General features: G+C 45.9%; 3 protein-coding genes across 3 annotated transcripts in view; all 3 read right to left on the bottom strand.

Annotated features, from left to right (window-relative positions):
• LOC310788614 (collagen alpha-3(VI) chain-like) overlaps positions 1–16,090 on the bottom strand; it is a gene marked incomplete at both ends in the record, with an annotated part of 75,476 nt that overhangs the window by 9,090 nt on the left and 50,296 nt on the right.
• Positions 405–9,550, bottom strand: LOC310787844 (collagen alpha-3(VI) chain-like; the record flags this gene model as incomplete). Its single annotated transcript, XM_083649310.1, has 7 exons — positions 405–515; positions 924–1,195; positions 5,952–6,266; positions 6,518–7,117; positions 7,350–7,949; positions 8,182–8,781; positions 9,028–9,550. The coding sequence occupies 7 exons, from the start codon at positions 9,548–9,550 to the stop codon at positions 405–407; spliced, it is 3,021 nt and encodes a 1,006-aa protein (XP_083505436.1).
• Positions 9,822–12,060, bottom strand: LOC310787842 (collagen alpha-3(VI) chain-like; the record flags this gene model as incomplete). The annotated part of the gene is made up of 3 exons (XM_083649308.1): positions 9,822–10,459; positions 10,692–11,291; positions 11,538–12,060. 3 exons carry the CDS (start codon positions 12,058–12,060, stop codon positions 9,822–9,824), a joined length of 1,761 nt encoding a protein of 586 aa, XP_083505434.1.

Genomic DNA, 16,090 nt, shown 5'->3' with positions numbered 1-16,090 from the left:
GCAACGGTTGAAAGACTGAGATTGTCGATACCAATGATGAAGGTCAGAATATTTCGACCATGAAGGGATGCAGCCTGTTGTTCAACACTATCACTAGAGGGTCCTCCTGAGAGCACTATCAACACCTGCTTAACTCCATCATACTGACTACCAGCAAGGGGTGTGAATACATTGTCCAAAATATACTGTACAGCTGTTCCCGTATTCCGTGGTCTTCCTCCCTTGTGTCTCAATTTTCGAATGATGCTGATGACCGTGTCTTTATGTCACGGGTGCGTGCGTGACTGAGATAAAGAATGGGATTCTACTGGGGAGTGGTACTGGCCCAAACAGCATACACAGGCAAAGATGGAAAGTTGGAACAAGAGTTTTTATTACTAAAATACCAAATAGAAAAATTGTGCCTATTTAAAAAGAAGTCCAGCGTCCGTGTGACGTCCAGTGTTTGCTGCAGTCCAGAGCAATTGTGGTGTTTCCCTCTCGTCCGGTTCCCCGTCCTCTCCTGACGCCTCCAGCTGACAAGAGGGTGTAGAACAGAGCAGGCTTTAATGCTTTGGTTCCCCAGGGGAATAAGAGTTCCTCACTGGATAACTCACTAGTAGGCTACTGTCACTTTGGATGAGCCAAGTTAAATAATTGAAATGCAACCAAATCCACTGCAACCAAGTTCAACCCAGTTAGATGCAACACGTCTATTGCAAGTAAATCACACCAACTAAATAATTCACAACACGCCTTAAGGGCTCGTCTTCCTTCAGTGCAGTAGCCTACTATAGTAGTTCCACTGAGGGTTTGTTCTACTGCCAGGTGTCTGGGGTTAGGCCTGCAGGCAGACCCGCGTCGTCGGTTTCACGGAGCTGGTCACACAAAGATAAAATAATAAAAATGGAGCGGGACTTAATTGAAGGAGGGGGGAAGCGAACCTCCACCCCTCCGCTTTCACACGGCGTGTCTCCCGCTGTCGCTCCTGTCCTCTCTCTCCCTCGCAGCTCGGGCGAGATGGGATCCCAGCGTTCCCCTGGCTGTTCCCACACGTCCAAGCGGCTTCCTTCCTCCGCCTCTCGGATCTCAGGTCGGCTTGGCTCGTCCGGGTCTCCGGTCGGCTCGACTCGTCCGTGCCCCTCGTGTTCTCTGGCGTCTCTTCCAAGCACAGCTGACACACTGCTTCTGCCGCACCCTGACTTGCTCGGCTCGTCTGGAGGAGGAATGGCAGCTGAAACAGAAAGAGACTGGGGAGCTCCCACCCCACCTGCGGCTCTCAGCTCATGGTGGAGCGACTTCCGGGGCCTTCCCCCCCTCTCCCTCTCCCCCGTGCATCAGCCACGGTGCGACCTTAGGTACGCGAGGGAAGAGGAGGTAGCTGGGCCATCCCAGCCAAAGCCGCTCCCACCAATCTTACCTAAACCGCAGGCAGGGCTGAATACTGCTCCCCAGCTCCGCCATTCCTCCTCTCGACTGGTGCACGTCAGTCCTCCATTTTGTCCATGTATCCCGGCTGGCTTCCAGGCAGGCTCTCTCTCTCCTCTGTCTGTTCTTTCTCACACCAGCTCTGCATCTCCTAATGAATGGTCCGGAGCAATTGAGGGAACCACCCACAGAGCCCCGTGCACCAATCACAGCCACTGTGCCCCAGATTAATTAAGACAGTCCCACGAAAATAGAGCAAACTCCCCTTACAGACACTGCCACCCCCAGGTTAACCATCACACCCACACCAATGCATCACCCTGTGACATTTACTTGAATGGGACTTCAAGGAGAAGTGCACTTTTGTATCTCCACTGTATTGGACTACTGCTATTCTGTCCCTAGCCACATCAAGGTTTTCAATGGCTCTTCGCAAGAAGTCACGCATAGCAGGAAATCCACTTCGGCTACCATCCGAGCCATCGATGAGGAAAACAACGTCACATCTTCCGATACGCAATTCTGCAGAGAAGAGTGCATCATGTAGGTGAAACAAGACATTTGGCAGAAACATGAATGGGGAAAGATGGAAATAAGATAATATACAGCAGTAACCGAAAGTCTGGCTGCAAGTAAACAAGAAAAGATAATTCGCCGCATGGAATTAATGAGAAGTATTCAAAGTAGTAGAGGAAAAATGATCCAGTATTTTAGTGAAAAATACTGCTTGAAAGTAGAAAGCCTTCCTTAAAATGATCATCTCATGCTAGCAGAAACAATGCAAGAATATAAAGATCAATGTGGCATCTTCTAATGGAAAATTGAGGAGTCAATGAAAGATATAAACAAAAATGACCAGCGGGTGCCAAGTGAGAGCTCATTGTTATGAGAAAACAATGCCAACAAATTCAAAGGACAATTCCACGATATATACTGTAACAAAAGAATTGAAAGAGTTGAAAATCAATCTCCACTGAAACAAGATCAAAATAGCTGACGAAGAAAGCAACTACTGAGTAAGATATAAAATACTGAGTAAGTTGTTTATGTTATATTAAGAGTCACTCCAAAGCTGAAATATCTGCCTTTGTTGTACTCAATACCCATAACAGATTCAAAAATGTCTGTGTGAGCTATGTTCTCATCTATAAATCACAACATGCCGTGTTGCCCAGCTGCACTCTGCGTATATATAGGCATGTTATAAGCCCAAAATTATTCACAAGTGTGATCATGTCCACCCCCCCTTAAAAGCCACAGCAGCTTCCTCCTCGCTGAGTGGGCAAGCAGAGGGACAGTGAGAGAGAGAGAGGGGAGAGAGAGAGGGAGAGAATTGGAGGATGAACAAGTTCGGATTCAATATAGATAAACCATTAGATACAAATAAAAATGGTGATAACGAAAATTGGTGCTGATGGAACGATATTCAGTCACTTATCATTCTTAACCTCATCAAAGTATGCCAAAAACGGGTCCCAGACAGTTGAGAACCTTTTGAATGAGTTGGTTCTCAGGGACCTGAGTTTCTCCATTATAGAAATCATGTCCATCAGCCACACCTGAAAAGAAGGTGAAGAGGAGGACTTCCATTCCTTCAGAATAAGTCTTTTGGCAACAGTTGTCCCCAGTGTCAGAGATTGTTGCACAGCTGTAGGGAAGTTCAGAGGACGCCGAGCAGCCAAAGATGGCGAATTCGGCTGTAGGGTTATTTTAAAGGACTTGGAGTACCAGTCAAATATTTTGGCCCAGAATACGGATAGTGAGGCGCAGAACCAAAAAGCATGAGACAGTGTGCCCTCTGAGACCTGACACCTATCACATAGTGGTGAGACACATCTTGTGCAACCTGTGCTTGGAGTAATGAAGACGGTGATAAACTTTAAATTTAATCCGCTGGTGTCTGCTGTTAATTGAGCAGAGTTGAACTATAGACAAACTCCTGTCCCATATAATTTCAGATAGATCAACATCGAGTTGGAACGATATTCCATTTGAAATGCATCAAAGGGCTGTCGCGCAGTTACGCAGTGGATATCCCCATGGTGTTATATGTCCCAAAGCGTGTGCTTACTGTAATTAGATATTTTGTTCATATAGGCTATAACATACACATGTAAAAATATTTGTTTCTTTAACTCATTGAGTGCCAGCCACTTTTGGAGAACGGACGCTCCCAGTGCCAGAGTTTCAGAGCGTTTTCAGTGATTTCTCGAGGCCCACAGAATATTGTGTGATATTACTATGTAAACACCGAACACGCACAAAGAACGAGGAGACTCTATTGTATCATCAGCAAAAAAAAGTTTATTGATACCATTTTCCGTTCTTTAGTTATGAGCCGGAGAAGATAGGTTGTTTTCAGCAAAAACAGGCGTTTCAAATTAGAAGCCGAGTTATTCAGCCTTTTGTGAAATGAAGCATTTCAAGCACATTCACTGAGTCTGAAGCTAATATTTTCTGATGTAGTGACGTGGTGTAGTTGTGTGGTGCCCTGCGTGCCCCACCCCCCTCTCCCCCCTCAGCTGCAAACTCCTCCCCACACTAACACACAGCCTCACGCACCCAGCGTCTATTTTCGGAGTGCTCCGTTTTTGTGCGCCGGCTCCCAGCGTGACACGGAAAAGCCAAACCGGACTGCTGAGAATGGTTTGGCGCTTCGGCGTCGGGTGCTGCTTTTCTGGCGGCTAATCGTGTGGAGAAACTATACAGCAGAGACAGAGGGGCTGAGTTGTGGGCGCGGATTGACTGCTGTTCGCAGCCAACGTCAGCTCCAGCCAGAGCAATCTATATGGCTCTGGCTGCAGCATGAGCGGTTTCTCTTTCATCACAGGGCTTTTTCCTGCTGTTTTCCTGACCTTTTTCTAATCTGGAGAGCACTGTCGCCACCTAATGAGTCCGTAAAATAGGTTATACACCTTCAATAGCTACAATATTTGTACAGGAGATGCCTGAAGCTTTGATCCACGTCCCACCGTCAAAAACGCATTTGACGCCGATCAACGTCATGGGCACTGAACGTTACTATTTACTTTGACGCCGATCGACGTCATTGGCACTCAATGAGTTAATAGGGTAGGGATGTGTGATAATTTAATTCTAGTCTATTTCAATAGCCTATATCATAATTGTCCTCTCGGGTTAAGCTATTGACTGCGGCCACGCCATCTGCGCTGTGGAGAAGCGTGGTCTTGCGTGCAATTGCAGGGAAAGAGGTTACTGTATACTGGCCGGCACAACTTTCTCAAAAGTAATCTACTGTTATACACCTAACACGACAGACCTGTATGGCCGGGAATTATGTAGCCTAATAAAACTATGACAAACAAATTCTCATTTTTAAATCAAGGTGTGTGTTTTTTCTGCAATGTAGGCTATAGTTGAAAATCAACGTGGCATTCTGAAGAGGGGGGAGAGTGTGTGCGCGCACAAGGTTTTGGAGAGAGAGCGACATGCATGCCGTGTGTAATGTATCCAAGCCAGGATTTCCTGCACTGCATGCAGAATACTGATGCGCTCACAGGCGCATTGGGGTTTTTTAGGGCTAAGAGCTGTTTAAGACCTTCTATTAGGTGGTCTTAAAATTGCGTGCACACAAGGACTTTGCGGCCAGCATTTTGTGCGGACACGCCTGGTTTGGCATGGGCGACGCCCAAACCTGTGTTTACGCTCGGAACCTGGTGATAGTATCTTCGCCAGAGTGCAAAATGACACTTGCGGGAGGGAGATGATAGCATAAGAGGTGTGCAAAGGCCAGTATTTTGCGTGGACATGCTTGGGCCACGCCTACACCTGTCTGTGCTTAGATCCCAGCGCAAAACTGGATGGTGGAGGCAGATGATAGCATAAGACACAGGGAAGATGGCATAAGAGGTGCGCAAACGATAGCACCTGTACGACGATAGGGCCCTATGTATCTACATTTATTTTTGTCTTTGTAATTCAATATTTTATACTGAATCATTTTTATTTTTCTATTTAAATTAATTAGAGAATGCTTCCAAAGTTCTTCTTCCACACTGTTAGATATTTATTATAAAATCTGGTTTGCAAGTGAGATTGTTGTGATGGTTAACAACAGCAGTTAATGCAAAGTTTAATGGTGAACAACACCATGAAAATATGTGGATTTTGATTTTTGATGGATTTAAAATGGAATAATATAAAAAAAAAAGATAAAATGTATACATTTATAAATATAACATTCTAAATGTGTAGGTACCAAGTGAAAAATGTACCATATTAACTTAAAAAAAACAATTCAAATGAGAACATATTACCTGTCAAACCAACGCGTGAGACTTCAGAAATGGATGTAAGTAGGTCCGACAGCACACTTGGCAGCTCTGAAAAGTCCCTTGCCTTGAAAATGAATTGTGGATTGGATGTAATTGTTTGCATGTCTCTGGTGTCTACCTGACTAATGACAATGCCAATACTCTGGACTCCCAGACTTTTCAAATCAGAAGAAACTTGGCTAACAGCATCACTTGACCGCCCACGAGTCAACAAAATGATGATCTGAGGAATGCCCTGTTGCATCCTACTTCCAGAGGAGTTAGTAAAGACGTTGTCCTTGACATATCGTAGGGCTGCCCCGGTGTTGAGGGGTCTGCCTCCTCTGTGTCTCAGCCCTCTGACTGCTTTAACAATATCCTCTCTTGTGGTATATGTGTTCAGATAGAAATGGACCTCTGTATCTCTGCTGTACTGTGCCACACAGACACGGTCTTTCTTTTCTCCAATATTGAGTTTTTCCACCACCCTCTGAACAAAATCAAGCATGGCAGGGAAGCCATTCCTTGTGGTATCAGAACCATCCAGAAGGAATACTACATCCCTTCTGGGGGTGTCAGGACCAACTGAGAAAACAGATCAAGACAAAGCATAAAAAACACTAGGCAAAAAGTGTGGATGTGGACTAATGATCTATGGTGGAGACTTCTCCAAAAGTAGCTAGCATTGGCTGCTTAGATTTCAACACTTTGCAAGCATAGGACCACCTCTCTTTAGCAGCACACATACGGCTAAACTATTATCAGATTCGTTTTTCCTAAATGCACATGAAACAAATCAATCGTTGCAACAGCAAAAGCCATGCTTGTTAACATACCAAATACGGTCGGCGATTCTGGGGTGAACTCAATAACTGCTGACTTCATGGTGGACTTAAGTTGCTCTTGGACATTGGGGAGGTCAGTGAATTCAGACACAGAGATAGCATAACTGGGGTCATGGGATATCTTCTGCAGTTCTCTGCTATCAGAGCTCCTGGTTCCGATCGCAAAGATCAAGACGCCCAGCTCTTTCAGAGCAGAGGCTGGTGTATCAACACTGTCAAAAGACCTTCCACCACTTAGCACTATTAGGAGCTGTGGAACTCCTTCAAGGCGTCTGCTTCCAGCAGAGGGGGTGAAGACATTATCCCTCAAGTGCTGAAGAGCTGCTCCAGTGTTTAGGGGTCTTCCGCCTCTGTGCCTCAAACCTCTGACAGTGTCAAGGATCTCGCCCTTTGTCGTGTATGTGTTCAGATAGAATTGAACAGCTGGATCTCTGCTGTACTGAACCACTGAGACACGATCTTTGTTGTCATCCACACTGAGTGTCTCTACCACTCTTTGGACAAAGTCGCGCATTGCTGGGAATCCAGTTCTAGTGCCATCAGATCCATCCAGCAAGAACACAACATCCCTTCCGGAGGGCTGGTGCTCAACTAGGGAACATTAAAATTACACCCATTTTAGGCTGAATGTTGCTAATGTGTGTGGCGGGATAATGAACTGATAGCAGCAAACTGCACCATTCAAAATTCACACTGTTGCACTTGCCATTCCTATTTTATCAAAGTGACAGTAGCTGCTAAGAACCTAATATTAAATCCTGGAATAGAAATCAATTTGACCTTTACTACAATCTTGGAGAGTTATAAGGAGTCTGTTTCTTACCAGTTACTGTTGGTGTCATGGGTGTGGCCTTCACTATGACTGTGCTCATTACAGAGGAGAGCTGTTCTTGCACATTGGGGAGGTCAGTGAATTCAGACACAGAGATAGCATAACTGGGGTCATGGGATATCTTCTGCAGTTCTCTGCTATCAGAGCTCCTGGTTCCGATCGCAAAGATCAAGACCCCCAGCTCTTTCAGAGCAGAGGCTGGTGTATCAACACTGTCAGAAGACCTTCCACCACTTAGCACTAGTAGGAGCTGTGGAACTCCTTCAAGGCGTCTGCTTCCAGCAGAGGGGGTGAAGACATTATCCCTCAAGTGCTGAAGAGCTGCTCCCGTGTTTAGGGGTCTTCCGCCTTTGTGCCTCAAACCTCTGACAGTGTCAAGGATCTCGCCCTTTGTCGTGTATGTGTTCAGATAGAATTGGACAGCTGGATCTCTGCTGTACTGAACCACTGAGACACGATCTTTGTTGTCATCCACACTGAGTGTCTCTACCACTCTTTGGACAAAGTCACGCATTGCTGGGAATCCAGTTCTAGTGCCATCAGATCCATCCAGCAAGAACACAAAATCCCTTCCGGAGGGCTGGCGCTCAACTAGGGAACATTAACATTAGACACATTTTAGGCTACATGTTGCTAATGTGTGTGGTGGGATAATGAACTGATAGGAGCTAAATGCACCATTCAAAATTCACACGGTTTCACCTGCCATTACTATTTTATCAAAGTGACAGTGGTTGCCAAGAACTTAATGTTAAATCCTAAAATATAAATCATTTTGCCTTTTCCTACAAGGTTGAACAGTTAGAATTGGTCAGTTTCTTACCAGTTACTGTTGGTGTCATGGGTGTGGCTCTCACTCTGACTTTTCCCATTACAGCGGAGAGCTGTTCTTGGACATTGGGTAGGTCAGTGAACTCAGACACAGATAGAGCATAACTAGGGTCATATGATATCTTCTGCAGTTCTCCACTGTCAGAGTTCCTTGTTCCAATGCCAATCACAGAGACGCCCAGCTGTTTGAGAGCAGAGGCTGGGGTATCTACGTTGTCAAAGGACCTTCCACCATTTAGCAGGATCAACATTTGCGGAACACCTTGTTGGCGTCTACTTCCAGAGGAGTTACTAAATACATTGTCCCTGACGTATTGGAGGGCTGCCCCGGTGTTGAGGGGTCTGCCCCCTCTGTGTGTCAGCCCTCTGACCGTGTCAACAATATCCTCTCTTGTGGTATATGTGTTCAGATAGAAATGGACCTCTGTATCTCTGCTGTACTGTGCCACACAGACACGGTCTTTCTTTTCTCCAATATTGAGTTTTTCCACCACCCTCTGAACAAAATCAAGCATGGCAGGGAAGCCATTCCTTGTGGTATCAGAACCATCCAGAAGGAATACTACATCCCTTCTGGGGGTGTCAGGATCAACTGAGAAAACAGATCAAGACAAAGCATAAAAAACACTAGGCAAAAAGTGTGGATGTGGACTAATCATCTATGGTGGAGACTTCTCCAAAAGTAGCTAGCATTGGCTGCTTAGATTTCAACACTTTGCAAGCATAGGACCACCTCTCTTTAGCAGCACACATACGGCTAAACTATTATTCGTTTTTCCTGAATGTACATGAAACAAATCAATCGTCGCAACAGCAAAAGCCATGCTTGTTAACATACCAAATACGGTCGGCGATTCTCGGGTGACCTCAATAACTGCTGACTTCATGGTGGACTTAAGTTGCTCTTGGACATTGGGGAGGTCAGTGAATTCAGACACAGAGATAGCATAACTGGGGTCATGGGATATCTTCTGCAGTTCTCTGCTATCAGAGCTCCTGGTTCCGATCGCAAAGATCAAGACGCCCAGCTCTTTCAGAGCAGAGGCTGGTGTATCAACACTGTCAAAAGACCTTCCACCACTTAGCACTATTAGGAGCTGTGGAACTCCTTCAAGGCGTCTGCTTCCAGCAGAGGGGGTGAAGACATTATCCCTCAAGTGCTGAAGAGCTGCTCCCGTGTTTAGGGGTCTTCCGCCTTTGTGCCTCAAACCTCTGACAGTGTCAAGGATCTCGCCCTTTGTCGTGTATGTGTTCAGATAGAATTGGACAGCTGGATCTCTGCTGTACTGAACCACTGAGACACGATCTTTGTTGTCATCCACACTGAGTGTCTCTACCACTCTTTGGACAAAGTCACGCATTGCTGGGAATCCAGTTCTAGTGCCATCAGATCCATCCAGCAAGAACACAACATCCCTTCCGGAGGGCTGGCGCTCAACTAGGGAACATTAACATTAGACACATTTTAGGCTACATGTTGCTAATGTGTGTGGTGGGATAATGAACTGATAGGAGCTAAATGCACCATTCAAAATTCACACGGTTTCACCTGCCATTACTATTTTATCAAAGTGACAGTAGCTGCTAAGAAGCTAATGTTAAATCCTGGAATAGAAATCAATTTGACCTTTACTACAATCTTGGAGAGTTATAAGGAGTCTGTTTCTTACCAGTTACTGTTGGTGTCATGGGTGTGGCCTTCACTATGACTGTGCTCATTACAGAGGAGAGCTGTTCTTGCACATTGGGGAGGTCAGTTAATTCAGACACAGAGATAGCATAACTGGGGTCATGGGATATCTTCTGCAGTTCTCTGCTATCAGAGCTCCTGGTTCCGATCGCAAAGATCAAGACCCCCAGCTCTTTCAGAGCAGAGGCTGGTGTATCAACACTGTCAGAAGACCTTCCACCACTTAGCACTAGTAGGAGCTGTGGAACTCCTTCAAGGCGTCTGCTTCCAGCAGAGGGGGTGAAGACATTATCCCTCAAGTGCTGAAGAGCTGCTCCCGTGTTTAGGGGTCTTCCGCCTTTGTGCCTCAAACCTCTGACAGTGTCAAGGATCTCGCCCTTTGTCGTGTATGTGTTCAGATAGAATTGGACAGCTGGATCTCTGCTGTACTGAACCACTGAGACACGATCTTTGTTGTCATCCACACTGAGTGTCTCTACCACTCTTTGGACAAAGTCACGCATTGCTGGGAATCCAGTTCTAGTGCCATCAGATCCATCCAGCAAGAACACAACATCCCTTCCGGAGGGCTGGCGCTCAACTAGGGAACATTAACATTAGACACATTTTAGGCTACATGTTGCTAATGTGTGTGGTGGGATAATGAACTGATAGGAGCTAAATGCACCATTCAAAATTCACACGGTTTCACCTGCCATTACTATTTTATCAAAGTGACAGTGGTTGCCAAGAACTTAATGTTAAATCCTAAAATATAAATCATTTTGCCTTTTCCTACAAGGTTGAACAGTTAGAATTGGTCAGTTTCTTACCAGTTACTGTTGGTGTCATGGGTGTGGCTCTCACTCTGACTTTTCCCATTACAGCGGAGAGCTGTTCTTGGACATTGGGTAGGTCAGTGAACTCAGACACAGATAGAGCATAACTAGGGTCATATGATATCTTCTGCAGTTCTCCACTGTCAGAGTTCCTTGTTCCAATGCCAATCACAGAGACGCCCAGCTGTTTGAGAGCAGAGGCTGGGGTATCTACGTTGTCAAAGGACCTTCCACCATTTAGCAGGATCAACATTTGCGGAACACCTTGTTGGCGTCTACTTCCAGAGGAGTTACTAAATACATTGTCCCTGACGTATTGGAGGGCTGCCCCGGTGTTGAGGGGTCTGCCCCCTCTGTGTGTCAGCCCTCTGACCGTGTCAACAATATCCTCTCTTGTGGTATATGTGTTCAGATAGAAATGGACCTCTGTATCTCTGCTGTACTGTGCCACACAGACACGGTCTTTCTTTTCTCCAATATTGAGTTTTTCCACCACCCTCTGAACAAAATCAAGCATGGCAGGGAAGCCATTCCTTGTGGTATCAGAACCATCCAGAAGGAATACTACATCCCTTCTGGGGGTGTCAGGATCAACTGAGAAAACAGATCAAGACAAAGCTTAAAAAACACTAGGCAAAAAGTGTGGATGTGGACTAATCATCTATGGTGGAGACTTCTCCAAAAGTAGCTAGCATTGGCTGCTTAGATTTCAACACTTTGCAAGCATAGGACCACCTCTCTTTAGCAGCACACATACGGCTAAACTATTATTCGTTTTTCCTGAATGTACATGAAACAAATCAATCGTCGCAACAGCAAAAGCCATGCTTGTTAACATACCAAATACGGTCGGCGATTCTCGGGTGACCTCAATAACTGCGGACTTCATGGTGGACTTAAGTTGCTCTTGGACATTGGGGAGGTCAGTGAATTCAGACACAGAGATAGCATAACTGGGGTCATGGGATATCTTCTGCAGTTCTCTGCTATCAGAGCTCCTGGTTCCGATCGCAAAGATCAAGACGCCCAGCTCTTTCAGAGCAGAGGCTGGTGTATCAACACTGTCAAAAGACCTTCCACCACTTAGCACTATTAGGAGCTGTGGAACTCCTTCAAGGCATCTGCTTCCAGCAGAGGGGGTGAAGACATTATCCCTCAAGTGCTGAAGAGCTGCTCCCGTGTTTAGGGGTCTTCCGCCTTTGTGCCTCAAACCTCTGACAGTGTCAAGGATCTCGCCCTTTGTCGTGTATGTGTTCAGATAGAATTGGACAGCTGGATCTCTGCTGTACTGAACCACTGAGACACGATCTTTGTTGTCATCCACACTGAGTGTCTCTACCACTCTTTGGACAAAGTCACGCATTGCTGGGAATCCAGTTCTAGTGCCATCAGATCCATCCAGCAAGAACACAACATCCCTTCCGGAGGGCTGGTGCTCAACTAGGGAACATTAAAATTACACCCATTTTAGGCTGAATGTTGCTAATGTGTGTGGCGGGATAATGAACTGATAGCAGCAAACTGCACCATTCAAAATTCACACTGTTGCACCTGCCATTCCTATTTTATCAAAGTGACAGTAGCTGCTAAGAACCTAATGTTAAATCCTGGAATAGAAATCAATTTGACCTTTACTACAATCTTGGAGAGTTATAAGGAGTCTGTTTCTTACCAGTTACTGTTGGTGTCATGGGTGTGGCCTTCACTATGACTGTGCTCATTACAGAGGAGAGCTGTTCTTGCACATTGGGGAGGTCAGTGAATTCAGACACAGAGATAGCATAACTGGGGTCATGGGATATCTTCTGCAGTTCTCTGCTATCAGAGCTCCTGGTTCCGATCGCAAAGATCAAGACGCCCAGCTCTTTCAGAGCAGAGGCTGGTGTATCAACACTGTCAAAAGACCTTCCACCACTTAGCACTATTAGGAGCTGTGGAACTCCTTCAAGGCGTCTGCTTCCAGCAGAGGGGGTGAAGACATTATCCCTCAAGTGCTGAAGAGCTGCTCCCGTGTTTAGGGGTCTTCCGCCTTTGTGCCTCAAACCTCTGACAGTGTCAAGGATCTCGCCCTTTGTCGTGTATGTGTTCAGATAGAATTGGACAGCTGGATCTCTGCTGTACTGAACCACTGAGACACGATCTTTGTTGTCATCCACACTGAGTGTCTCTACCACTCTTTGGACAAAGTCACGCATTGCTGGGAATCCAGTTCTAGTGCCATCAGATCCATCCAGCAAGAACACAACATCCCTTCCGGAGGGCTGGCGCTCAACTAGGGAACATTAACATTAGACACATTTTAGGCTACATGTTGCTAATGTGTGTGGTGGGATAATGAACTGATAGGAGCTAAATGCACCATTCAAAATTCACACGGTTTCACCTGCCATTACTATTTTATCAAAGTGACAGTAGCTGCTAAGAAGCTAATGTTAAATCCTGGAATAGAAATCAATTTGACCTTTACTACAATCTTGGAGAGTTATAAGGAGTCTGTTTCTTACCAGTTACTGTTGGTGTCATGGGTGTGGCCTTCACTATGACTGTGCTCATTACAGAGGAGAGCTGTTCTTGCACATTGGGGAGGTCAGTTAATTCAGACACAGAGATAGCATAACTGGGGTCATGGGATATCTTCTGCAGTTCTCTGCTATCAGAGCTCCTGGTTCCGATCGCAAAGATCAAGACCCCCAGCTCTTTCAGAGCAGAGGCTGGTGTATCAACACTGTCAGAAGACCTTCCACCACTTAGCACTAGTAGGAGCTGTGGAACTCCTTCAAGGCGTCTGCTTCCAGCAGAGGGGGTGAAGACATTATCCCTCAAGTGCTGAAGAGCTGCTCCCGTGTTTAGGGGTCTTCCGCCTTTGTGCCTCAAACCTCTGACAGTGTCAAGGATCTCGCCCTTTGTCGTGTATGTGTTCAGATAGAATTGGACAGCTGGATCTCTGCTGTACTGAACCACTGAGACACGATCTTTGTTGTCATCCACACTGAGTGTCTCTACCACTCTTTGGACAAAGTCACGCATTGCTGGGAATCCAGTTCTAGTGCCATCAGATCCATCCAGCAAGAACACAACATCCCTTCCGGAGGGCTGGCGCTCAACTAGGGAACATTAACATTAGACACATTTTAGGCTACATGTTGCTAATGTGTGTGGTGGGATAATGAACTGATAGGAGCTAAATGCACCATTCAAAATTCACACGGTTTCACCTGCCATTACTATTTTATCAAAGTGACAGTGGTTGCCAAGAACTTAATGTTAAATCCTAAAATATAAATCATTTTGCCTTTTCCTACAAGGTTGAACAGTTAGAATTGGTCAGTTTCTTACCAGTTACTGTTGGTGTCATGGGTGTGGCTCTCACTCTGACTTTTCCCATTACAGCGGAGAGCTGTTCTTGGACATTGGGTAGGTCAGTGAACTCAGACACAGATAGAGCATAACTAGGGTCATATGATATCTTCTGCAGTTCTCCACTGTCAGAGTTCCTTGTTCCAATGCCAATCACAGAGACGCCCAGCTGTTTGAGAGCAGAGGCTGGGGTATCTACGTTGTCAAAGGACCTTCCACCATTTAGCAGGATCAACATTTGCGGAACACCTTGTTGGCGTCTACTTCCAGAGGAGTTACTAAATACATTGTCCCTGACGTATTGGAGGGCTGCCCCGGTGTTGAGGGGTCTGCCCCCTCTGTGTGTCAGCCCTCTGACCGTGTCAACAATATCCTCTCTTGTGGTATATGTGTTCAGATAGAAATGGACCTCTGTATCTCTGCTGTACTGTGCCACACAGACACGGTCTTTCTTTTCTCCAATATTGAGTTTTTCCACCACCCTCTGAACAAAATCAAGCATGGCAGGGAAGCCATTCCTTGTGGTATCAGAACCATCCAGAAGGAATACTACATCCCTTCTGGGGGTGTCAGGATCAACTGAGAAAACAGATCAAGACAAAGCTTAAAAAACACTAGGCAAAAAGTGTGGATGTGGACTAATCATCTATGGTGGAGACTTCTCCAAAAGTAGCTAGCATTGGCTGCTTAGATTTCAACACTTTGCAAGCATAGGACCACCTCTCTTTAGCAGCACACATACGGCTAAACTATTATTCGTTTTTCCTGAATGTACATGAAACAAATCAATCGTCGCAACAGCAAAAGCCATGCTTGTTAACATACCAAATACGGTCGGCGATTCTCGGGTGACCTCAATAACTGCGGACTTCATGGTGGACTTAAGTTGCTCTTGGACATTGGGGAGGTCAGTGAATTCAGACACAGAGATAGCATAACTGGGGTCATGGGATATCTTCTGCAGTTCTCTGCTATCAGAGCTCCTGGTTCCGATCGCAAAGATCAAGACGCCCAGCTCTTTCAGAGCAGAGGCTGGTGTATCAACACTGTCAAAAGACCTTCCACCACTTAGCACTATTAGGAGCTGTGGAACTCCTTCAAGGCGTCTGCTTCCAGCAGAGGGGGTGAAGACATTATCCCTCAAGTGCTGAAGAGCTGCTCCCGTGTTTAGGGGTCTTCCGCCTTTGTGCCTCAAACCTCTGACAGTGTCAAGGATCTCGCCCTTTGTCGTGTATGTGTTCAGATAGAATTGGACAGCTGGATCTCTGCTGTACTGAACCACTGAGACACGATCTTTGTTGTCATCCACACTGAGTGTCTCTACCACTCTTTGGACAAAGTCACGCATTGCTGGGAATCCAGTTCTAGTGCCATCAGATCCATCCAGCAAGAACACAACATCCCTTCCGGAGGGCTGGTGCTCAACTAGGGAACATTAAAATTACACCCATTTTAGGCTGAATGTTGCTAATGTGTGTGGCGGGATAATGAACTGATAGCAGCAAACTGCACCATTCAAAATTCACACTGTTGCACCTGCCATTCCTATTTTATCAAAGTGACAGTAGCTGCTAAGAACCTAATGTTAAATCCTGGAATAGAAATCAATTTGACCTTTACTACAATCTTGGAGAGTTATAAGGAGTCTGTTTCTTACCAGTTACTGTTGGTGTCATGGGTGTGGCCTTCACTATGACTGTGCTCATTACAGAGGAGAGCTGTTCTTGCACATTGGGGAGGTCAGTGAATTCAGACACAGAGATAGCATAACTGGGGTCATGGGATATCTTCTGCAGTTCTCTGCTATCAGAGCTCCTGGTTCCGATCGCAAAGATCAAGACGCCCAGCTCTTTCAGAGCAGAGGCTGGTGTATCAACACTGTCAAAAGACCTTCCACCACTTAGCACTATTAGGAGCTGTGGAACTCCTTCAAGGCGTCTGCTTCCAGCAGAGGGGGTGAAGACATTATCCCTCAAGTGCTGAAGAGCTGCTCCCGTGTTTAGGGGTCTTCCGCCTTTGTGCCTCAAACCTCTGAC

Source organism: Poromitra crassiceps (assembly GCF_964638095.1).
Source record: "Poromitra crassiceps genome assembly, chromosome: 13".
Lineage (NCBI taxonomy): Eukaryota > Metazoa > Chordata > Actinopteri > Beryciformes > Melamphaidae > Poromitra > Poromitra crassiceps.
The sequence above is the reverse complement of the archived record's forward strand: the minus strand, read 5'-3'. Positions and strand labels throughout refer to the sequence as shown.